Genomic DNA, 24,565 nt, shown 5'->3' with positions numbered 1-24,565 from the left:
GGGCTCGGGACCTAGAGCAGTGATGGCGAACCTTTTGAGCTCGCGTGTCAGCATTTTGAAAAACCCTAACTTAACTCTGGTGCTGTGTCACATATAGAAATTTTTTGATATTTGCAACCATAGTAAAACAAAGACATATTTTTGATATTTATTTTATATATTTAAGTGCCATTTAACAAAGAAAAATCAACCCAAAAAAATGAGTTCGCGTGTCACCTCTGACACGCGTGTCATAGGTTCGCCATCACTGCCCTAGACACTACTTGGTTTCTCTGTGCCTGCTTTCTCCTCTATGGAATGAGGATAATAATAATGATAGTGGTCTATAGTGATCTGCAGAGCTGTTACAAGGTTTATATGCTTATAAACTTCATGCAACAGTGTGTAACATGCTATCTACACATACTCAGTATCCAATAAGTGTTAACTACTATTGTTTGTCATAAAAAAAAATGAAGCTGCAAAAAAAAAAAAAATCCCAGAATGCATGACAAAATCTATGGCTAAAATGTGAACAAAAATCAAACTTGAACATACACTTAATAAAGTCATGTTATGAAGCCTAAGATAGACTGCAAAACAAATATTTTATTACCCGGAAAGAACTAAAGAACACCCACAAAATTAAAAAAAAAACTTATAGAGAAATGTGGAATCAAAACAAGAACAGGTTGATATGAAAACGACTCATATGAACATTATAAACACTTCTCACAATGTTCTGGCTTTTTGGTATAAGCAATGAAGCCCTGCTATTTTCAATGAAAGCATTTCCATTCTCTCCAACCCATGTTGAATTGTACGTCAACAGTCAGCCAGTCTTTCAAGTGTACTATTTTTGTTATACACTGATCAGCCCAGAACTTAGAGAAAGGCATCAAACACCAAAAAATGGGGGCTGAGGAAAGGAAAGAAGACCAGCAGTTATTGACCTGGCCTCCCGCGCCCCCGCCCCCCGACCCCATGACATTTGCCATTGTCGTATGTCTCACAGCTAGAGCACCCATGTTGGCACCCATCAATCTTAATTATGCTTGGAAGTGGTCCAATAATAGCCAGAGGGAAGATTACTCTGAAAACTACCCCCATGACCCAAGTGCCCCAGTTCTCCTCCGTGCCTTTATCATATCGTTTAAAGGCCTCTGAAGATGATGTAGGAGTCATTTCCATCCATATGCAAAGCACTCTATAGTGTTAACGTCAGAGTCCATACAGGGGCCGGCCTTCATTCAAATATTTGGAAGCCCATTGTGTGCCAGATACCCTCAAATAAAGGATTTTTGAAACTCAGATCATCTAGGGTTCTCTCTGTTTCATAGAAGAAAACGAGATCTAAGAGGTCCAGAGGTGCCCAAAGTTACCCTGAGGCTGCAAGAAGAGTTAGAAGTAGCATATCTTCCAATTACTGACAAGGAAAGAAATGAAAATTGAGTACTCATCACTGTTAGCTTCCCCCATCAAAGGCATAAAATAGACGGCAGAGAGTCGAAATCATCAGAGAGACAAAATTAGCCGTCCTGTATACCCAGTCTTGGACACTAGACTTCATTAATTAGGCTCATTCAAATCAGTACTGAATGTTCAGTTCTTCATCTCTTCCATCTCCTTCCTCCAGCCCGAGGTTCACCTTTACGTAACACATAGAGGCCTGCTGTGTTCTGGAGAATGAAAGCAGAACAGGGTGCATGCAGAAAGCTTCAGTCTAGGGAAAGCTAGGTAGTTACAATACAGTGAGGGTGTGTGCTGAGAGACACCTCAAGGGAGACACAACCCAATGCAGGGGAATGGGGGCAGGGAAACGCTTGGAGGAAGTAGCCTGAATCCTGAAAATGAAGAGGACCGAGCCAGACAGAGAGGTTGAGTGAACAGTAGGTAGCGATTAAGTGTCTCAGGATTTGATTTTTCTTTAGCCTTTGACCTGGAAGTGAGAACCTGATGCATTGAAGAAACTCAGTGTTGGTTAGATCATAGTGAACAGAGAGTAGAGAGCTTTGTCCAGAGAAAAAAAGCCTCATGGGCCCCAGTTAAGGAATGAGCACTTGGTCCTAGGGGTGGAGAAGGTCTTCAGTGAAGTGTGATCATCTCATGTGCATTTCTCTCTGGATTTTGAGTCCCCCCCGCTTCCCCCACCAGCTTCAATCTGTGCCCACAGTGCAATGACAAGCATGTGCATGTAACACCTCAGAGATCCAGAACAGGCTCTTCCTGCCAATCCAGAAACCAGTTCCAGCATTCAGGGCTGTGTACAAGTTTGTGGAAGAACAGTGGCTTGTTTTTATGAGAGTGCTAATGTAGACTTGTTTTGGGTCTGAAACCTGGGAATGGTTAAATGAAATATATCTATAGAATGAATTAGGCATTCAGTGTTTATAATGGTTTAGAAGAATTTTTATTTAAGCAAAAAATGCTTTAGTATTGAGAAAATCACTTTGAGATGGTACATAAATATGCACATAGAAAGATCTTAGTAATAAAAGAGAAAAAAATATATATATACTAATAAAAAGGTAATATGCTAATTAGACTAAACATCTTCTGGACGTCCTTCCTGGCCAGCAGGGGAGGGCAGTTAGGGGTGACCCAACTGGCAGGGGAGGGCAGTTAGGGGCAACCAGGCAGGCAGAGTGGTTAGGGGTGATCAGGCAGGCAGGCAGGTGAACAGTTAGGAGCCAGTGGTTCTGGATTGTGAGAGGGGTGTCTGACGGCCGATTCGAGCCTAAACCAGCAGTTGGAGAGGGTGCAGGCCAGCCTGAGGGACCCCCCACTCCATGCATGAGTTTTGTGCATGGAGAATAAAACCAGGAAGAAACAAACCTCCATATTTCATGTTCCTTTCATTTATTAATGTGGTAATTTCTTTTGTTCATGTTTTTATCAACCTCTGATGAAATTTTAACATGTGTACAGCTTTAATTCTCAGGAAACATGTTAAGAATTACTCTACCCAAAGACATGCAGACATTTATTATTAAGAACAGGAATTTATTTCATACCATTGAGACTCTAAAAATCATTATTAACTTTTACCTGAGTGGTTTTTTAAGTTACACATAATTTAAAAAGAGGTAGGGACTGGAAAAACAAAACAAAACAAAAAAACAAAAGGTAAAGGTATCAGTTAATACTAGCTTATCATATACCATCCATAAGCCTATAAATTCACTTTCACATTGTCTCTGGACTCGTTTAACATTGTTTCCATATAGTGTTTGAATGCAAACCATATGGAACTTGGTCACTTTTTCCAACAATTAAGTTAGTCCCAAAGAACTTCATTTGTGTGACAGGAAAACAGTTGAATGCAGGGAATGTTCATAGTGCTGTAAAAATATGTATGTGCACCTTAAATAAGATTTCTCTTAAAAAAAAAAAAAGGCTTCTTCCAGAGTTTTAGGTTCATTGAGGGCTGCTTAGAAAATTGCTTTCTTGGTTTGGTTCATAATGCTGACATGGTCCCCATTAGGGGCCACCTAACAGCATCCCGCCACCTGGAGACACAAGTCAGGGCATACTCTGGGCCCAATTCGTCCTCCACTGGCTTCCTGACATTCACATCTTTGTCTGCAATGTCTGTGAGGCGGAATCTATTTCGGCATATACGGTTTCTGGCTTCTTCTTTTTTTCATCCTGATCAAACTGAGCTTCAATTTCCGCTGGATTGATGTAAGTATACAATCGGGCCATGATGGCAAAGATGATGCAGACAACCAGAAGCAACGAAGCAAACAGAACGTACTCGGCCCACTTTGAAGGAATTGGAGTTGGAGCAGGAAAACAAAACAAAACAATCCCGGTTATAGTAGTGGATATAGCACATGTATATTTTCTTGCTATGCCCAGATGGGAGGTACTTTGAAATTAAAGATAACATTCTTTCTTATAGCACCGGAAAGTAGAAACACAAGACTTTGGGAAGATGAGGGAAAATTTCTGAAAAATCCAAGTCATAAAGCACATAGCTGGGCCCTGGGAGACCAAAGAAACACCAGGCAGTATATGCCAAGCTGTTTGAGGGAAGAGCCCCATGCTATCCTTTGCAGTACCTCGAGCCCATGAACTCGCAGCAGTAGCGCATACTCTGAGGGGACCGGGTAGGGGAAGTAATGAAACTGATGGGGCGGGGTAAGGGACAACCCCCTTATGAGGATATGCTGATGTGCTGAAGGAGAGAGTTTACTAGTAAGTATCATAGAAAGCCCTTACTTTATTTTAGCCGGAGAAATGACAACCACCTTTAGGATGCCTTTAACTTTAGGAATAATGCCAGTTTCTGGATAACATGCCTAGTTTGGGGCCATTACGTTGCATTCTCTGAACCCAGGACAGAACTTTTCTTTGATAGTAAACGGCATCAGGGTGTATGCATGTGAACTCAATCTGGTTATTTTGGTTGTTACTTTCCAACTGTATAACGCCCAGTGGACATAAGAAGGATCAGCACATACTTGGCCATAAGACCATTTGGTAACCGCCCCATCTGGCCGGCCTGGCAGTTTATCCAGCCGCTCACTGAGATGACCGTGTGTATCTAGGAAGGGTCACCGTGATGACCACTGATGGGTGAGACAAAGGTAGCTCTCCTCTCCCACCCCTACCTGTTCCTTGATCTGGCCTGCTCCTGCCACGATGAGCACGATGATGTTGCCCACAGCCACTGTCAGCAGCCATCCTGCCTGCAGCACTGACTTCATGTTGGAAGGAGCCTGAGGAAGCAGAGCAAAGAGGATGCCAATCTGGATCTCAGCCTCAGCAAGAGAACACAGCCAGCGATTCCTGTATGTAAGCAGTCACCCTAAACATGCACATGACAGGTCAGGCTGGTTTGAATGTAAAAGGGATAATTGCTTGGGTAGCAAGATGCCCCAAATCTTCAAGTGGCACAAACATACAAGGAACCCTTGTTTTTCACTCTCAAAGTTGCCATCCTAGTGAGACAGACAAATGTACAGGTGAACGGATCCTATTTCTACAGAAGGGCTTTCAAGCAAAGCCATCCGGCACAACACCTTCGCGCCCCCCACCCACTTCCCCCATGGAGGCTGGGGTGAGCTTGCTCTCCTGTGAGCTTCTCTGCCACGTCACCAAAGGCTCCCTTCTAACTTTTGTCACCTATGTTATATCATCTCCTGTGAGGTCACCACAGAAAGGAATCATCTAGCTCATATTAACGATTTTTACTGCAAGACTTGAAGGTACTAGACATGATGGGCATACCCTGACTATAACTGTAGCTTTGATAAAATCATTCAGAAATTAAGTTCTGAGTCAGGTATTGGCAAACTTTGCCTCATTAATACACTAAGCAATGTTTTGTTTTTGTTTTTAATGTTTAAAAGCTAGGCCCTAATCTGTGTGTTTACTAGGAGCTATAGAGAGACCATGACTGAACCATAAAGATAATGAGGACACAGGCCTGGAAGTGAGCACTTTTATGAGTCATTGATACCATTGGTTTGTTTCAGAAAGAAGAGCCCCCTCACTCTCATGACCCTGGTGACCGTTGTTAATATAGTTTTTCCTACTTAGGACTATAAACCTCTGAGTGTGACTGTGGGAATATAGACCCAGGTGATATACACACTCACAAAGCTAAACAGTAATGCTATCAGTCAATAAAGACAAGGCGTGGTGACCTCAACAACCTGGTTGGGTGGAATATACCAGAATGCTTCCTAGAGCTTTTTAAAACTATAAATGTATAGCTAACACAGATTTAAATGAAGTCCCAGCAGTGTTTTGAAGGCAGGGTAGAGGAAGGGTGGTAAGAAAATGAACAAGAAACCTGAGAATATGAGAACTCCAGTCCGGTGACAGAGAAAACCACCTCGCCGCAGGTCATGAGGAAATACTGTGGGATTTGCAGGGCCATGTTAACGGTGTTGGGTGGAATATCTTCAAATGCATCCAGTTTAGGGCATCTACCACTCTAAACCAATAAGGCAAAAGTGAGAAAAAGAAATGAAAATCAAGACTGCTGCCTAAGTAAAAATTGCTCAAATTGGAAAATTAAGTTTTGACTTCTAGAGTTACGTCAAATGATTTACTAAGTAAGTACACATTTTCTTTTCTTTAAAAATTTATCTATCTATCTATCTATCTTTATTTATTTACTAATCCTCAACTGAGGATGTTTTTTTCCCATTGAATTTTAGAGAGAGTGGAAGGGAGGGGGAAAGACAGAGAGAGAGAGAAACATTGATATGACAGAGACATCAATTGGTTGCCTCTCGCACGCTCGGGGATCAAACCTACAACAGAGATACATGCCCTTGACTGGAATTGAACCTGAGACCCTTCTGTCCGCAGGCCAATTCTCTAACCACTGGGAAAAACAGGCTAGGGCAACTAAGTACACATTTTCAATGAAAATATGCAGCATTGCAATTTGTACTCATGATGAGATAGCTATGGTGGGATTTGGAAATATGTTCCCTAGTGTATTCCTTTTAAATAAGAGAGTAGATTGGGAGTCAGATTTGTTTCAAAGATTGCCATCTCTGTGCACTAAGAGCATCAGATACTGGTCAATGTGAAGTTTTGGTGAGAGTATGTCAGTCTGCTCAATGTTATTCTAACAGTGAACTTAAGTCAATGAAAGTTAAAGACTTGGTGGTGAACTTGATTAATTCTAAGCCCATTTAAAAATACAGATCCTAATATTACTCTGGTTAAAACATGACTATGTCCTAAGGGTCTGTGAGACTCGGATGAAGATGGTTTGAGAGGCGCTTCTGGCTTGATGGAATGGGCTACTAACCTTGGTGATTACATATGTATATGCACTACCGAATCCAAAGTCGAATGATTTAAAAGAGTTACTGCAGTCTCCTGGAATCTCTAGTGAGCTCAATGTGATGTTTTTCCTATGGAAAGAAAGAATCATATAGGTTAACATTCTGGGTATTAGAAGTTTCAGTGTACTGTTTAAAGAATAAGACTTGGAATCCATAAACTTTGGAGCGAAGTATTCAGTATAGGTACTTACGTGCCATAAGAAAAGAACTGGTATTTGCTGGCATTGTAACTGGTAATGTCTTCATATAGGATCCCATCCACTGTGACGTTCAAGCTCTCACCAAAAGCATTTACAAATCTGAAACAGAAAACCATCTTGCTTGTGGCGGGACTAGGGAGTGATTTGCTCTCAGTTACAGTATTTTGCACCTGAAACTGGTCTATGCTCCCTATCAGAGGGAACTGAAGATTTCTAGAGTAAAGGCAGAAGGGAAGCAATCCCAGGCTCACCCACTCATGAGGACACACCTAAAGCCATTTATTTAATACAGTTAAATGCCAGGAACTGTTCTAAGTATGTTGTAACAAGGAACAATTTCAGTGATGTTTGGGACATTAGGGACAGGCTGAAATAGGTGCCGATCCCTTCCCCTTTAAGAAGGTAGCTATGCCTTTGCATTCCTTGCTTCAGAAGCTTTAGAGCTAACACGGTGAAAGACCAAAAGCAGAAGTTGCTGGGAATGTATGAATTAAACTCAGGTCTGACATCCTTAAGCATTCCACTTGGTGTAGTTTGATAGGTGATTAATATAGAAAACGGAAGCTGGTGTGTGTCACCAGGAGCCTAACAGATAGGATGAATACTGCTCCAAATTGTCAAAGCTGCTTTCATCAGAGATTAAGATGAACCATTCCAAAGCGAGACAGCGGGCAGAATATAAAGTTAGGAAGTGGACACTTGGGCCTGGGTAAGAAAGTTCCCTTCATAGTTTGCTGGGAATTTTTCTCAGAAATGGATACTGAATTTTATCAAATGCTTTTTTCTGCATCAATTGATATGATTTTATGGATTTTCCTCTCTAGTTTATTAAGATAATAAATTATATTGGTTAATTTTTTAAAAAATATTGAACCAGCATACCCTCTTGGGATAAATCCATATTCTCATTTTATATCCTTGTTACAGTTGGACATTACTATGGGTATACATTACTTCCATAAGAAGCTGATACAACTTAATTTTTAAAGGCATACATATACCTGATTCCATTTTGTCCTTTTTCTGGCTTCTTGTTAAGGCCATCCTTTATCTGAGAAAGAAAACATGTTAAAATCGAATCCATTAGAATACATTTAGATGATCATTTCAGCCTCTGAGAGGAATGATGCTGACATTGATCCTGGGAGCTAAGGGCATGATGATTACATTTGCAGGGCTCCATCCTTCAGCCCTAGTTTTCCTTGAAGTTAACCTGTGTCTCTACAAGTTTTGATGCTTGCTTCCCAGTGGTTCTGCAGAACACAGTGCTCCAAGAATTCAGAACAATCCATTCAACAGCTCCCCAATTAAACACATGACTCAGAAGTCTTAATTCAATATTGCAGTTCTATAGAAGCTCACTTTCATGCACTTTGAAGAATATCTACAACTCCCTCATTTAGTTCAATGACACCTTCACAGCTTCTTTATATTCTAAATGGCATATCTAGATCCTATACTTTGTCATAAAATATTTTATGTGATTTTTATTGCTTTTACTTGATGTATTCACTATACTTTTTTATAGAAACTGCACCAATTTCTCAATTACTCAGGGCAAGATTTTAAAATTAATACAATTAAAGATATATTTTAAACTTTATTTCAAAAAGTCACTGAGAATGCACACACATACTCTGTGTGTCTTATGTACACACACACACACACACACACACACCATGCTCAAAGGTTCTTTTTTTAAGAAATCCTCACCTGAGGATATATTTCTATTGGAGAGAGAGAGAGAGAGAGAGAGAGAGAGAGAAAGAGAAGAGAGAAACATTAAATTGCCTCCCATATATGCCCCAACCGGGGATCAAACCCACAACCTGGGTATGGGCACTGATTGGGAATCGAACCTGCAACATTCCGGTGTATGGGATGATGCTCCAACCAACCAAACCACCTGGCCAAGGCACTAAAAAGTTCTTTATACATTTTTTAATATTAACCATTCACATCCACCAGTCAAACCTTTATTGGAAGTCAAATGACTTGTGTGATTGAAGAAACAAGAGATTGAGGGCTAGCCCTGGCTGGTTTGGCTCAGTGGATGGAGCATCGGCCTGCGGACTCAGGGGTCCCAGGTTCGATTCCGGTCAGGGGCATGTGCCTTGGTTGCAGGCACATCCCCGGTGGGGAGTGTGCAGGAGGCGGCTGATCAATGTTTCTCTCTCATCGATGTTTCTGGCTTTCTATCCCTCTCCTTTCCTCTCTGTAAAAAATCAATAAAATGTATCTTTGAAAAAAAAGAAAGAAAGAAATTGAGGGCTATCTAATATATTATGACATAGAAGTAAAAGTCACACCACTAAAAGACCATGTAGACCATGTCTCTAATAGCACATCTCGTAAGGAGTCAGCTGCAGGTGTCCAGCTACTTACCACTCGGTAATCATTGGGGCCCCACACTAGAAGGGTATGGCGATGGCCCTGCTGAAAATCAGGAGTTACTGGAGTGACTGGTGATCCAGGAGAAGAAATGTTTATACTTGTCAATTTGTCCAAATCAAAAGTCCTAAATTCATTTGTCTGTAACGGGAGGAAAGGAGTCATAGTTAACACCTCAGAGTCTTGCTCTGCACTGTGTAACTGAACATTGTCATGGCATATTATTTGACATTCCCAGTGCATATTCATACACATCAAAAAGTGCCTTGGGGGAGCTGGCATGTCTCAGGCCCCCATCCTTACAGACTCTGCCATGAGGTTGTTTAGTATTACCAAAGGAATTATACTTTTCATCCAGCATTTTACTATTATTTTCTTTTATGAAGAGACATGCTAAAGAAATCATTCCTATCCTTGGGCAAAGAACAGCATCAGCCCTGGAGATCATCAATACTGGGTTGCCCCAAGCATTGGGAGTCAAACTTTTTTTTTTTTTACTTCAATATTATTAATTTGGCAAGATCTAAGGTAGTGGTTCTCAATGGTGTCTAAATAGGAATGAGACAAGTTCAATCCAAATCTATGGGGGTGGGACCCAGATATCAGAATTTTAAAAGCTCTCCAGGTGACCAAATAAGGACTCAAGATTGAGAACTTTAATCCAGACCAGTGAATGTCCACATTAGGGTTTTCTAACCTTGGCACTATTGACGTGTGGAGCTAGGTAATTCTTTGTTGGGGGGAGGGACTGTGTGGTGGCATCCTGGCTTCTACATAGGAGAATAGCACACTTCTAGTTGTGATAATAAAATAATGTCTTCAGAGATTGTCAAATGTCCCTTAACTACAGAACACCTGATTTCTAGGACCTGATCTTAGACTAAAGGCATTAGGAGTCAGTGTGGCTCCATTGTGGGTTCAACAGGCATGTGAATTAGCTTGGAAACTAACCATTATTAGAAGAGTTAGAATACAAAAGGGAAGAAGTCCATAAAAAAGATAATTTACACACTTTTGAAGTATGTTGTGAGTGCTGAATTTCTTTTAACTAGATATTTTAGGAGTTCATAAAAGAACAAGTTTTATAAACTTCTCTCCCATTATATTGCTCCTGGTGGAGGACCACCGACGCAGATCTTGCTACTTAAAGTGTGGTTCATGCACCAGCAGAGCAATAGCACCTAAAAGCTTGTTAAAAGGGAAGGTTTCAGACCTACTGATCAAGAGTCTGTGTTTTAACAAGCTCCCCAGGTGATTCATATGCACATTAAAGTTAACGTGCCCTGATCCAGATCAAAACCAAAAGGAGATCATGATGTTAAGACATTTCCCTTCTGGGCTTATCTTGGAATTTATACCAGGACCAAGAAGATCAGATTCTGAAAATCCTATTATAACTCAAGCCAGATGATGAAAAATAAATTTCTGTTCCTTCTACTTACTGCAGATATTTGGCCAACGTGCACCGTCTCTCCAGGAAAATGTATAGTCATGTTATTGCTTCCTATATTCAATACTTTAATTTGGACTTGGTTTCCTTCGGGGAAGACTGGAAGAGTTTTCTGAACAAAATAAAAGACAATTGGCAGTGAGGTCTTCAGTTTGTATGGAACATACCTTAACCAGAGGCATAGAATCCCCTTCCCAGCCACGGAAAGCTGTGCTGGCTGAGGCACACCACGTACCTAACCAGCCCCCAAAGCCCCTCACTCCCTGCATGGCACCCATAGAAAACGATGTTTGTGCAGAACATGGAAGTACTCAGAAAGAGGCTTTCTTGCTCTTACCTCCAGGCCAAGGGACGGTAGGTTACGAGGCCTAACTGAGGGGGTCAGAGGAACCGTAGCTTAAATGAATGCGTGTCTTGTGGCACCTGAGAGCTGCTTGCTCGGGGTGCCTCCCCTCCAACTCTGGACGTCCAGACCTCAGCCCTGGACATGGTGCTCTAAACAGCCTCTCACAAATGTTTTATGCCTTCCTGCCTCCACACCTTTTCTCAGGGTTTCTGCCTTTCCCCTACATGTCCTCTCTCAAACTCCACTGTCACTGAAGTGATCCATTTTTATTTCAGCGCCACAATTAATTTTCCACAAAGCTAGCTATGTGCAAGAGAAACTGAGTACACCCATGATCATAATAGCATTATTCATAATGGCCAAGAGGTGGGACAACCTAAGTGTCCATCAACAGATGAATGGATAAACAAAATGTGCTATATCCATAAAACAGAATATTATTCAGCCTTCAAGGGCATTCCACCTCGATAAACCTTGAGGTCATTATGCCAAATAAAATAAGTCAGTCACAAAAAGATAAATACTGTGTGATTCCACTAGAATATTCAAAGTCATAGAGACAGAAAGTAGAATGGTGGTTACCAGGGGTTGGGGGTTGGGGAGGAGGAATGGGGAGTTGTTGTTGAATGGATGTAGGGTTTCAGTTTGGGAAGATGAAAGCGTTCTAAAGATTGTGTGCACAATAATGTGAATATACTAGTATTTAGCACTACTGAACTGTACACTTAGAAATGACTAAGATGGTAAATTTTGTTATGTATATTTTTATCATAATTAAAAATATAAATTAAAAAAGAGAGAAGGAAGGAGTGAGGAAGGAAGAAAGAGAGAGAGAGAGAGAGAGAGAGAGAGAGAGAGAGAGAGCGCTCTTCTACCTCTTATTTTACATACTACATAACACCAGGTTCCTAGGACCTGATCTTAGACTAAGGGCATTAGGAGTTTAGTTTAGCCCTATTGTGGGTCCAATAAACATGTGAATTAGCTTGGAAACTAATCATTATTAGAAAAGTTGGAATACAAAAGGGCAGAAGCCCATCAAGAAGACAACTGACAGTTTTGAAATACTTTGTGAGTGCTGAACTTCCTTTCACTGGCTCTTTTAGGAGTTCATAAAAGTACTAGTCTCATGAACTTATCTCCCATTATGAAAACTGCAAAGGAAGCTCCTTATGTAAATGTGGTCCAGCTTTTCTCCTAATTAAGTGTACCTATCGACCCTATTCCTGGCTGCATCCTTTGCAGAGATAACACCCAGCAGTCCATGCTGTCAGAAAGGGACTATTTTGCCCTGGGGTGCATTGTCCATAGTTCCAGGACAGTTTATTAGCAAAGATCCTGGCCTCCCCTGATCCTTTCACTCCTGGAGAAAGAAGACTTCTGAACACCCCACCTGAATGCCTGAGCCAGGAAAGGCCAGTGGAGAATCAGAGGACAACTCACATCAATTTCCAACTGCACAAATGCAGCCACTACGAAGGACATGGAAGCCAGGAACATGCCGACTGTCATCTTCTTCAAAGGGCTGATGGGATAAGCAAGAGAGTGACTCCCAACCAGTCTCACACAAACAAGCTAATGCTATGCCCGCTACAGACGCACTCCTCTCCCACCATCCCCAAACAGACTAACTTCCCTTCCAAAACACACGCGATTAAAAGCATCTCTTCATTTGTTGTTCATGACCAAGACAAGGGACACTAAATGTAATGGAGAGTCTCATTTGTGTTTTTACATTTACTTTCTAGAAATTCTAATTCGGGTGATACTCCGGATGATAGTTAACATTTTATCATCTAGATCAGCGGTTCTCAACCTGTGGGTTGCGACCCCTTTGGGGGTCGAATGACCCTTTCACAAGGGTCGCCTAAGACCATGGGGAAACACATATATAATTACATATTGTTTTTGTGATTAATCACTATGCTTTAATTATGTTCAATTTGAAACAATGAAAATACATCCTGCATATCAGATATTTACATTACGATTCATAACAGTGGCAAAATTACAGTTATGAAGTAGCAACGAAAACAATTTTATGGTTGGGGGTCACCACAACATGAGGAACTGTATTTAAAGGGTCGCGGCATGAGGAAGGTTGAGAACCACTGCTCTAGATTATGGGGGAGGGAGACATTTTCCTTTACCCTTCTAGGTTCTTTCTGTTGGTCTGATAATTAAATTGACATGAGATAGATTAACAAGCGAAAGTAACCAAATTTAATTGCATATATATGGATGGGAACCCCACATACGTGAAGTTGAAGCCACATTTTGCAATCAGGGGATACACCACAGCATCTACGATGGGGACCATGACAACGATCAAGATGGCATTCACGGTCTGCAGATGAAGTGGAGATGGACTGTTACCACTGACTCACAGGTGACTTGGATCTCTGAAAGCAACTTAAATGTTGTCTCTTACCTGCATCTGATCCGGCTGAATGTCAAGAAGTCCCTAAAAACAGAGGAGGGGGGGAAGTCTCATTGATAAGTTCATACAGGTGATCAACTGGGGGGTTTGGAATGTCATGAAAACAAAGGAGAAAGGGGGAAAATGGACTAAAACAAAGGAAGAGTGACCAGGGGGTGTCTTAAACTTACAATTTTCCCATTCATCGTTGTTGCTTGCAGCGTCCACCTTGAGCCCTTAAAAACAAATAAGTTCATTGCATCATTTGGGAACATGGGTTTTCAAACATTTGACAAGTCAATGTTGATTTTTTTTTTTTCCAAATCAGGAATGAGGTCTGAAATGTTATGGGATTTAAAATTTTTTCAAAGCCAAGTTCATCTCCCAGCTCCATGTAATACCGGCTCAGGAGAAACAACTTGGATTTCTGCTCTGCAAGTTAACATAACATATAATACCCTGACCCCAACAGAGCACCTACACAGCTCTGCTCTGAGACAAAGCTGCCCTGAGGAAAGACAAAAATGCATTTCTGAGGTTGGTGGGACATTAGCTGCCAGGTGAAAGCAGCTTCACAGCCTGAGGACATTCTATATTCACTGGCACCACAGTTTTGAGAGCATTGCTATGGCTAAAGCCATTTTGACAGCCCAAGCTGCCCCAAAATGTGATTCCATGAAGAGAGTGACAAATTCAAACCTGAGCGGCTTCGTTATGTTAAACCTATTTCATAGGAAAAAATGACTCAGGACTGTACAAGTATCATTATTCCCACAGAGGACTAAAGATGTACATGTTTCAACATAACTTATCCCCCCCACTAGGAGGACATCAGAGTAAGTCAGGAATATGGCACTGTTCTAATTCTTAATACAGGGACATATGCCCTAGTTCTCCATGTTGATCCTCACAGCCTTGCCGCGGGTTACTATCCTTTCAGCAGGGTTAAGGGATCACCCCAAGACACACTGCTACAAGGTGGTGAGTGTATTTCTAGTGCAAGTCCACATCCAGTAACAGGTTTGAATCAATGCGCAAAACTGCCTCCCTGGTGTTTCAAATGCTGTTCTCGATTTCACACTTACCAATAAGGAGGTTAAATGTGTACACTCAGCTTTCTTTTAAGAGATAGTTTACCCATACAGTAATCCTCCCTGAACCATACAATTACACATGCCTGTGAACTTTTTAAAAACTTCAGTTTCTAAAAGGAATAATATCTTATTCCTTTGACTAATAGGCATCATACATTCAATTATCTAACTCTATGTTGAAACATTCCTAGGCCAGCATCTTACAGCTGTGGGAGAAAGAGCAGGTGACAAGGCAATGACCGGGATCTAGTTCCTGCTCCGGTTAGAACGACTTCGGGCGTCATCGTGCATCCCTGGATGGTGCTTCTAAACCACGCATCCCATATAGATGGAAAGATGTCAAGTGCCTGTCAGGCACAATATTCTGTGGATCCCGTAAACGGGACTGCATCTGTTTACCATGATGCATCAATGGGAAAACGCTTTATTCTAAGTCTCCTTTACTTGAAACAGCTAATTTCTTCTTGTTTTGCAACAGAGATGAGTCTAGACTCTAGAACCATCTAGGGTTGGTTTTTTAAAAAGAAACTCAATGTGATTAATTGGTCAAATAAATGGATAAAAGAGAAACTGGAAGGTTCAGAACGTTTTAAAGAACCAGGTCCCATGGCTTGGTCCATGGTAGCACCCGAAGAACGTTTGCTGCATGAAGATGTACGAAAACATCGTCCCCATTACCTGCTGGTCGAACAAGGCCCAGAACATGGGGAGTGGGATATACAGGAACATCACCTTCGTCACCATCTTAATCTGAGAGATAAGCCGCTCCTGTGGTTGGAGTGAGGGAGGGACTGATCAGGCAGGATTATGTCACAGTCATCAGCAATGTTAGGCTCAGTGTGGGCTTATCTGCATCTGGAGACAAGCTGGGAGGTGATGAACAATTCCTACCCCAGATTCCTTTTGAAAACGAATACTTCCTGAGCTATTTCAAATATGAGTGAAAACGTCTGTGTAGGAGGTAAATTGCTCAAACTTATATAAACTATTAAATGTACACTCCACCACCATTACCATTTAACTCTTCTAGATTCAAACTAAAGTTATGTGGTCACAATTACATATTTTAATTGGCAGATTGAACCAAATGAAAATCTATGAGAAGATAATATTGTTCCCAGGTACATTATATCTATTGTTAATCAAGCTTGTCTCAATACGAAACAATCACACTCCCAGGGTCTTAGTTAACACGCTGTTAAAGGTTCTGAGGACACAGTTGGTGATCTCATCCAGGAAGCCTTAAGAAGATGAGTTGTGACTGTGGGCGCTCACCAGAGGAAGGTCCCTGGACACTGCAGCAATATGATCACTTACGTCATACTTCTCCTGGGCCCAGTCCAGCCAGTGCTCCCTTTTGGGAAATTCCTTACTCCGGTGCCTAAACCGATTTTTGATGGCAAACTGAAGGAGGGAAGAAAAAGCAAATTTCAGAACAGAACTGGTTACTTTATCAGGGAAACACATCTCAATAAAACTCCTTTTAATGGAAGACTTGTGAGAGACGCAAAATATAAAATTGTATACACTAGTATAATGACATTGCTAAAAGGCATGATGCATTTATTTCTAAACTCTTGCTATCTTCAAGTGAGTTGGGATGAACAAAGTCACACTGTTACTACTGTACTCTACAGAGTGGCAGTCAATATAAACATAACCTGTAACATTTATGTTTTCCCGTAGCCATATTAAAGAACAACGGTGCTTTGTTTCAATAAATAAGTAAATAAATAAATAAATAGCTCCAGAGGTGTGATTCAAAGAAAAGAAAGAAAAGCAAAAGGGAAACAGGTAAAATTAATTTTAAATATGTATTTTTAACCCCACAAACCTAAAACATGATCTTAATATGTAATCAATATTTTAAAAATTCATAAAAAGTTTTACATTCTTTTTTATACTAAGTCTTTGAAATCCAGGGTATACTTTACCCTTACAGCACATTTTAATTTGAGTGCTAAATTTTTAACAGGAATATTTGATCTGCATATATATTTCATAAAATTTATGTTTGAAAAACTAGAGTTAAATACTTAAGTTGTTCCAAAGATACTTAAAAATTTTCCAATAACTGAATTAAGTATCAGTTTTTAGATTTAAAAGGACCCACTCCATAGAAATACATATATAAGGAATTATATAATTTAAATTACTTTAAGGGAAATTTAAAATTCTGTTCCCCAGTTGAACTTGCCACCTTTTATTTTACTTTTTAAAATAATTATTTTGTTGATTTTTTTTTTTTTACAGAGAGGAAGGGAGAGGGATAGAGAGATATATACATTGATGAGAGAGAAACATCGATCAACTGCCTCCTGCTGGGGATGTGCCCGCAACCAAGGTACATGCCCTTGACTGGAATCGAACCTGGGATCCTTCAGTCTGCAGGCTGATGCTCTATTCACTGAGCCAAACCAGTTAGGACAAACTTGCCCCATTTTAAAGGTTCAATAGCCTCATGTGGCTGGTGGCCACCATATTATACTGAAGGTCTATAATAAATGGCACAGCTATGTAAAGGACAATGAGAACCCACTACACAGAAATGGGTTTATAAAAAGTAATGGCTACAGTTAAACATATTTTAAAACACGGTAACCCTGATTAGAAAATATGCTGACCCACCATCATACAATTAGGGGCTTTTAGGATTCCTTGTCAGTAAGAGGCCTTCGGAAAAGCCAAGTGCACTGTAACTATGCAGCAGCAGAGAAGCTGGTGGTGGGGCTAGCTGGGGACATGCACGACTGAAAGGCAGTAACTCAAAGCCGTGGGCTGGTTTTGGATGCAGGGTAATACAAGTCTCATGATTCTAAATAGCATGAAGTTGTTTTGGAGTTTGAACTAAGTTGTCAGTTACTTGGGAAGGAAGGACTTGGAGAGAGCATTGGTACGATCCCCTCCTGGCTTGGAAAAAAATTTGTGATGGGGATCGATGTCATTAATGTTAGAGGAAAGTATGGAAGGAAGAAGGAATAGCTGAAAGGGAAGAGAACAAAAACGATTCTGAGAGGACACGTTAATTTCACAAAGTAAAGTGCCCATATGTAATTTAATGCAATAAAGCCAGGCAAAGAGAAAGAAAGTGACCCAACATTATCTTTGAGGATTTTTTTATTTTTATTTTTACTGATGTTATTTAGAGAGAGAAGAAGAAAGGGAGGGAGGGAGGGAGAGAGAGAGGTGGGGGAGAGAGACATCAATTGGTTGCCTCCTGCACAAATCCTGACCTGGGATGGAACTAGCAGCCTTTAGGTGTATGGGACGACCCTCCCACCGACTGAGCTACTCAGCCGGGGCCTAACTTTATCTTAAGGCTGCCTTTACATCCAAAAAATTATTCCCAATTATTTTTTTATAAAGTGACACATTTCCCCCTGATTATACAATATACATAGTCACTAAAAACATGGGGCGTAAACAGGGGAATCAAGTTATTTGACTCCATCACTTATATCCTGACTTTAAATGTGCCAGTATGTGCATAGGCCATATAGCTGTATGTGGAAGAAACCACGTTCTGCATGTTCTCATCACCAAACAGTCTCTAAGAGGAGACTTCTGAGGGCTGCGTAACGCGGCACAGACGCGAGTTAGCCGCGGTCCTCCCATTTTTGGTGGACTTATATGTTTGCTGCTGCAAATATTTGTTTTGTTTTGTCGTTTCTGCTGTTGTAAACATTACATTAATCATCTTCACATGTGAATTTGTGCTGGTTTTTAGCCTTGATTTGTGTCCAATTGTCAGACTCCTGACACGCAGCACCGAACCACGTCTCTTCGCTGTCACCCTGCTGCCCAACAAACCTCAGACACTGCCTACCATTCTGATAGGTGAGGGGTCGCTTGGATTTGATTTTCCATGTCCACTGATCTCATTTTGTAAGTTCAAGAGTCACTTCCATCCCTCTTTAGTTGAGTTCTGTTTTGTGTCCTTTTCCATGTGGCGAATTTTATAAGAAAATTCGATTTATCAAACTGTTTTGTGTCCTTTTCCATGTGGCGAATTTTACAAGAAAATTCAATTTATCAAAATACAGGAGTGGGCAAATGTAGGTTTACAGTTGTGAGCATGCAAAACACAGTTTATCCTTGTATTATTATTTATTAATTATGGTACTGTTTATTTGTGTTATTATTACACAGTTTATCCTTGTATTATTATTATTAATTATTGTATTGTTTATTTGTGTTATTATTATTGTTTTTTATTTTGTACCCTTACTTGTGATTTACCTTTTGGGTAATGGTGGCTGGTAATTTAGCCCACTTTTGCCCACCCCTGTAGTAAAGAACACTAATACAACGCTCAAAGGAAAGTCGACACTTCATTGAATTCTAATTTGAAGGAAGTGAAAGGTTCTGGGGTGACCCAATGCCACTGAGAGAGAGCGACTGAGATACTTACCCCAATGCACTTGGCCACCTCACCCATGATGTTCCCCTGGGGCTGGTACTTCGTGTACATGCTGCTGCCAGCGATAAATACAACTGCAGGGCAAAAGGAGATGGGTAACAGGGTGTTGTCAGAACTACCTAGGACCCAGAAGATGTGCTTTTATTTGAGTTATAACTTTGTTTTGGATACACCAGGGTTACTCATAGAATGGGGGCACCGCCCTCTCTCCCAGTGAAGAAAGTGCTTTTGATTCTAACAAGCACAGGAGCTTCTGAGTCCTGTTATATCTGTGTTCTCACATACAAACAGTGACCTCTACTCCTATCTACCTCCCAAAACTTGGGGCCGCTTAAAGACTTATAAAGTGACACATTTCTTAGTTCAGCTCTTTAGGCACAAGTTCTATCACTATGTAAAGGGAGACAAAGAAATAAGTGCTTTGACATATTAGGTTAATGTATTACTCTATAAAGACAAAAATCAGCTTTAACTTTTTCAGTTGCAATGACAAGAAAAAGTTCTTTTTAAAAAATATAGTTTTATTGATTTCTGAGAGAGAGAGAGAAAGATGATAGAAATATCAATAATGAGAGGGAAGCATTGATTGGTTGTTTCCTGCATGGCCCCTACTGAGGATTGAGCCCCCAACTCGGGCATGTGCCCTGACGGAATCAAACCATGACCTCCTGGTTCATAGGTCCATCCTCAACCACTGAGCTACACTGGCTGGGTAAGCTCTTCTTTTAATCATCAGAAAAAAAATAAGGACTATCTGTTGGAACTTTTACTTACTCACATTAACAAAATTTATTCTGTGGTCATTGTACAGAGTCACGGTTACAATTATTTGCATCTGCAGCTCCAGTTTTACACAAGTAAAAGTACTTTTACAGTGAAGCAACTCTTAAGAAAGACATATTGTAAAAATAACGTAGGGAAAAACAGCGTTTCTGGAAGAAACTCTGAAAACACGATCCCTATACTAGGATTTCTGATTATCCAATACCAGAATTAAAAGAATTTTAAAACACTAATTGATCATCTGAATTACACTTTTTCCCTCAATTAAGAGAGGGCCTAAGATTTTGATAGGTGCCAACTCTCAAGCATTATCTCCAAGTATGTGCTTTATTGTAGATGTTCTTTATAATTAAAGAAAGGGGAGTTTACTTATAGTCTAACTAACCCAATGCCAATTGACCTTAATCAAACATGGATGGAAGAGGTGCCCAACAGACTAAGTTTACACTTTTTAAAAATATATTTTTCATTGATTTCAAAGAGGAAAGAAGAGGGAGAGAGAGAGAAACATCAATGATAAGAGAATCATTTATTAGCTGCCTCCTGCACACCCCTTACTGGGGATTGAGCCCACAACCCAGGCTTGTGCTCTGATGGGAAATCCAACCGACCTCCTGGTTCATAGGTCAATGCTAAATCACCGAGCCACACTGGCCAGGCCAGTACATTTTTTAAATTAGCTAATATTTTAATATTTAAGCTTCTGATTAACTGAAGCCTAAGTCAAGCATAAGATTGCTGCAGATAGAAACTTCTAGAGAGGGTGTTGATACATAGGATTTGGCTTGTTCTCCATTCCTCCACAAGAAAAAGCATAATCTTTGATGTAAGGATGACTCATACAGACTAAATGAACATTTACCTAATGACAACTTAATATGGTGTCCAGCCTAAAACAACAGTTTCTGAAGTCCTCTCTATCTCCATTTCCTCATGTAGAATTAGAAAAAACAAGGTCTACATGAGCATTTCAGGGGAGTGTGGCTGTAGTTAAACAATTATGGAAGGAAATGGACATATCCGAAGGGGAGAATTCTGAGCCTGAGATGGCAATTGGGCCCTGTTTCCTTCTTGTACCCAAAGATGCTGAAGTCCTCACCCCCAGGACCTCAGAATATGGCTAATTTGGAAATAAAATCATTGCAGACAATCAAGGTAAGGTGAGGTCATTATGGTGGCCCTACTCCAATACGATCGGTATCCCTATAAAAAGGGGACATTTGGACACAGATGTACACACAGAGGGAAGGCCATGGGCAGACTGACATTATGTTGCCACAAGCCTAGGTACCACAAGAGGGAGAGAGAGGCCTAGAAGAGATCCTCCCCAGGGCCTTACGTGGGAGCATACTCTTCTGACACTTGATTTTGGACTCCCAGCCTCCAAAACTGTGAGACAATAAATAAACTTCTGTTGGTGAAGCCACTCAGTCTGTGGTATTTTGTTATCGCAGTTCTAGGAAATGAAGCCCCCCATCATCTCTCAAGCCAAACTATCCCATGTAGAAATCTCTTCACACTTCCTAAAAAGCCAGTGCCAAGAACTCATGTGTGAATGAATGCATCTAGCACAGATATATTCATCCTAGAGGGGAGATATTCTAGTAGAAACATTTTGAGATGCTACATGATGGAACTCTAGATGGAATTGGAAGTATTTAAACAACTGGACCAGGTTGTCATGTCTTCAAGTTGTAGATGAGCACATGTTGGTAAGAAGGAAAGCCTTCAGCTATGGGTTCAGCTAGTCCAGCAGATTCGCCATCTTCATCTCAATCTGCCTAAATAGTATCACATGTTTAGATGTCCAAGTGTTTTCCTGTAAACACTTTTCTGATCTTATTCCTTCTGAAAAATGCCAACTCTGATCTTATTCCTTCTGAAAAATGCCAACTCTGATCTCATTCCTTCTGAAAAAATGCCAACTCAAAGAAGCCAATTCTTTGACTTCTCATAACATGTTTAACATGGGTTGGCAAGTCTTCATACTATTTACCATTACAATTTGTTACGTGACTTTTTAAAAAGTGGTCACAGTGATTAAGTAAAGGTTTGACATGATCATAGGATTGAGTTAATTCAACTGATTCTACTTACTCAGAGCAACGGCCATGAGAGCAGCAGGAACCCCAAACGCCAGTGGGTAACAAGCTTGCTTACTGTGAATTCCACATTCTTGAACTGGGGAGAAATTACCAGATTAAAATTCATTATGGCATTGGTAATGCCCATACAGTTCCCATTTTCTAAAAATCCCTAACTGGTTATTACGTATTGTTTTTCACTTAATGTTTGAGACATGTCCATTTGCCTCACTGATATCAATGCCAGAGGAGCAAAGCAGCTTTGTAGTAGAAAGAGCAGGAGATGGAGACAGGTCTAACCACCGCCCCGTGTAGATCTCTGATACCGGTCATGCCAAAATCAGTTCTTACATTCAGTGGGTTTTCTTAGTGGGGGAGATAAAAATGACCTGAATACTCAGTAAATAAAATCAAGAGTGGCTTGGAAAATTAATCTTGTATGTCCCTGAATTCATGCTAACTCAAAAATACTTAGGTGTCACAGGGCAGGGGTCAACAGACTTTTCTGTGAAGAGCCAGAGAGCAAATGTTTCAGGCTCTGTGGACCATTCAGTCTTTGTCCCAGTGACTCAAGCCTGCTTCTGTAGGAGGAAAGCAGCCACAGACAGCACAATAATGGGTAGTCTTCTCTACATTTCTGGATTGGGCCTAGAGGCCAGGCTTTGCTAGCTCTCAAATCCTAGGGTTGGTATACAAAAAATTAAGACTTTGGAAGGGGCAACAGAGAATTCTGGAAATCCTCTTAATGGGATGCTGAAGCCTCCAGGAATATGATCCTAAAGGGGTTTTAACTTTGTCTTTGACCAGCTATTTCACAGTTCTGTAGAGAAAGAAGTTCACTAGTAGAAAACATGCAATGACTTCTTTTCATGGCAAAGCAAAATAAATTCCTTCCCTAAAAAGAATATAAATAATCTCTGTTAGTCAAATCCCTATTGGCGCTGACTAGTAGCTTTCCAGTTTCCTCATTTATTATTAAGTTATATAAAATCGTTGTCCCATGCTCATTTCATATTTGTGTGAGAATCATGATTTCACCTTTAAAGAAGTTATCCTGTAACACATTCTCTAATGCACCACATGCATAGTAGATATTCTAGTAGGTGGGAAGGTGGGGGAGGTGAGGAAACATAACATAAGAATAAAAACTACTAAATTTTTATACAAAACAAGTTGGAATATGTTTTAAGTATCATCTCAAAACTACTAGTCTATGCAGAAATACCGAAACCCCCACAAAATATTTTATGTCATAATTTAATCTGATCCCATGGTCTAATTTGACCCCAAATATTCCCTTCGATGTGGGAAATCCACAAACTCTCAATAGATCCTTAGCAAGCACAAAAATCTGAGTGCTGTTGCCAGTTGCTTTCTCATCCTCTTTCTTGGGCAGTTCTTTTTGAAATATCTGAGATGATAGGAAAGCAAAAAGTAAAACCTTGCCCACAGAATTCTCCCTAACTCACTGACCATTACCCGGGAGCAAAGCTGGAAGTCAAAAATGTGTGTTTTTCAGAGCTTCTACTGTTTTATCTCTTACATGAATAAGGACTCTGCATTAGTGATCATTTTGAAAAAGTGGCTGCTGTGCTAAGGATGCTATAGATCCTCCAGTGGTCATTAGGATAAGGGATTCTAATAAGATTGAAGAGGAAATAACACTGGAAGGAAAGGAGCTCATACTCTGGATGCCAATGTGTCCTCTGTTATGTGTCTGGTGGCTGAAGTATAATGGAGGAACAGAGGACAAAACAAGCAAAGCAAGGACAAACTTTCCACGTGATTTCCTCCCCACAATTAAAAAAAGAAAAACAGAAGCCCCCCTCTGACATTTTTTTTTACCTCTGAGGATGGGAGTGATGATAGTAGAGAGCAAACTTCCAGCATTAATGGCCAAATAAAATATGGAAAAGAATCGGTTTCTTTGTTTTTCCTATAATAAGAAGGATAAAATTAAAGTACAATGAAGTTGGCTCTATATCAACTGATTGAACCTGATTATATAGCTGATAATCTGACCTTGCCTCAAACTTAGTTTTGGTCAGTATCTCACTTTCAAGTCTACTTGAAAGGAATCCAGTGGCGCACAGACCTTGTGTCGGTGGCATTTGATTCCCAGAAGTTTAGAGTCCATTTATGTGGTTTCTGTGAAGGCATGAGCTCTTACCTGGCCCTCTTCAAACTGATCTCCACCAAATGCAGACACACAGGGCTTGATTCCTCCAGTGCCGAGAGCTATCAGGCCCAGGCCGATCATGCACAGCGCCCTAGAGGAAGAAGGGGGTGAAGGTATTGCTGAAATGTGAGGTCTTAAAAGCAGGAACCTCCTGTTTCTTAGCTTCCCTCAGCAGAACAGGTGCGGCAACCTCTATACAGTGGTTCTCAACCTTCCTAATGCCGCGGCCCTTTAATACAGTTCCTCATGTTGTGGGGACCCCCAACCATAAAATTATTTTCGTTGCTACTTCATAACTGTAATTTTGCTACTGTTATGAATCGTAATGTAAATATCTGATATGCAGGATGGTCTTAGGCGACCTCTGTGAAAGGGTCGTTTGACCGCCAAAGGGGTCACGACACC

At 40.6% G+C, this 24,565-nt stretch overlaps 1 protein-coding gene across 1 annotated transcript in view; it reads right to left on the bottom strand.

Moving 5' to 3' along the window:
* Positions 1-2,887: 2,887 nt before the first annotated feature.
* SLC15A1 (solute carrier family 15 (oligopeptide transporter), member 1) overlaps positions 2,888-24,565 on the bottom strand; it is a 44,214-nt gene continuing 22,536 nt past the window's right edge. Inside the window, exons 7-24 of the mRNA XM_015557558.1 lie at positions 24,152-24,251; positions 23,827-23,917; positions 21,995-22,078; positions 19,106-19,188; positions 16,012-16,098; positions 15,373-15,462; positions 13,792-13,836; positions 13,613-13,645; positions 13,440-13,528; positions 12,625-12,706; positions 10,828-10,947; positions 9,380-9,526; positions 7,996-8,045; positions 6,986-7,093; positions 6,758-6,863; positions 5,783-5,926; positions 4,596-4,703; positions 2,888-3,744 (exon numbers count right to left, since the gene is read on the bottom strand). Of these exons, the coding sequence (XP_015413044.1) occupies positions 3,550-3,744; positions 4,596-4,703; positions 5,783-5,926; positions 6,758-6,863; positions 6,986-7,093; positions 7,996-8,045; positions 9,380-9,526; positions 10,828-10,947; positions 12,625-12,706; positions 13,440-13,528; positions 13,613-13,645; positions 13,792-13,836; positions 15,373-15,462; positions 16,012-16,098; positions 19,106-19,188; positions 21,995-22,078; positions 23,827-23,917; positions 24,152-24,251 (1,762 nt within the window). The 3' untranslated portion in view covers positions 2,888-3,549. The remainder of the gene's footprint in view (positions 3,745-4,595; positions 4,704-5,782; positions 5,927-6,757; positions 6,864-6,985; positions 7,094-7,995; positions 8,046-9,379; positions 9,527-10,827; positions 10,948-12,624; positions 12,707-13,439; positions 13,529-13,612; positions 13,646-13,791; positions 13,837-15,372; positions 15,463-16,011; positions 16,099-19,105; positions 19,189-21,994; positions 22,079-23,826; positions 23,918-24,151; positions 24,252-24,565) is intronic.

This window comes from Myotis davidii, unplaced genomic scaffold (genome assembly GCF_000327345.1).
Source record: "Myotis davidii unplaced genomic scaffold, ASM32734v1 scaffold133, whole genome shotgun sequence".
NCBI lineage: Eukaryota > Metazoa > Chordata > Mammalia > Chiroptera > Vespertilionidae > Myotis > Myotis davidii.
This window is presented reverse-complemented; position numbering and strand designations above follow the sequence as displayed.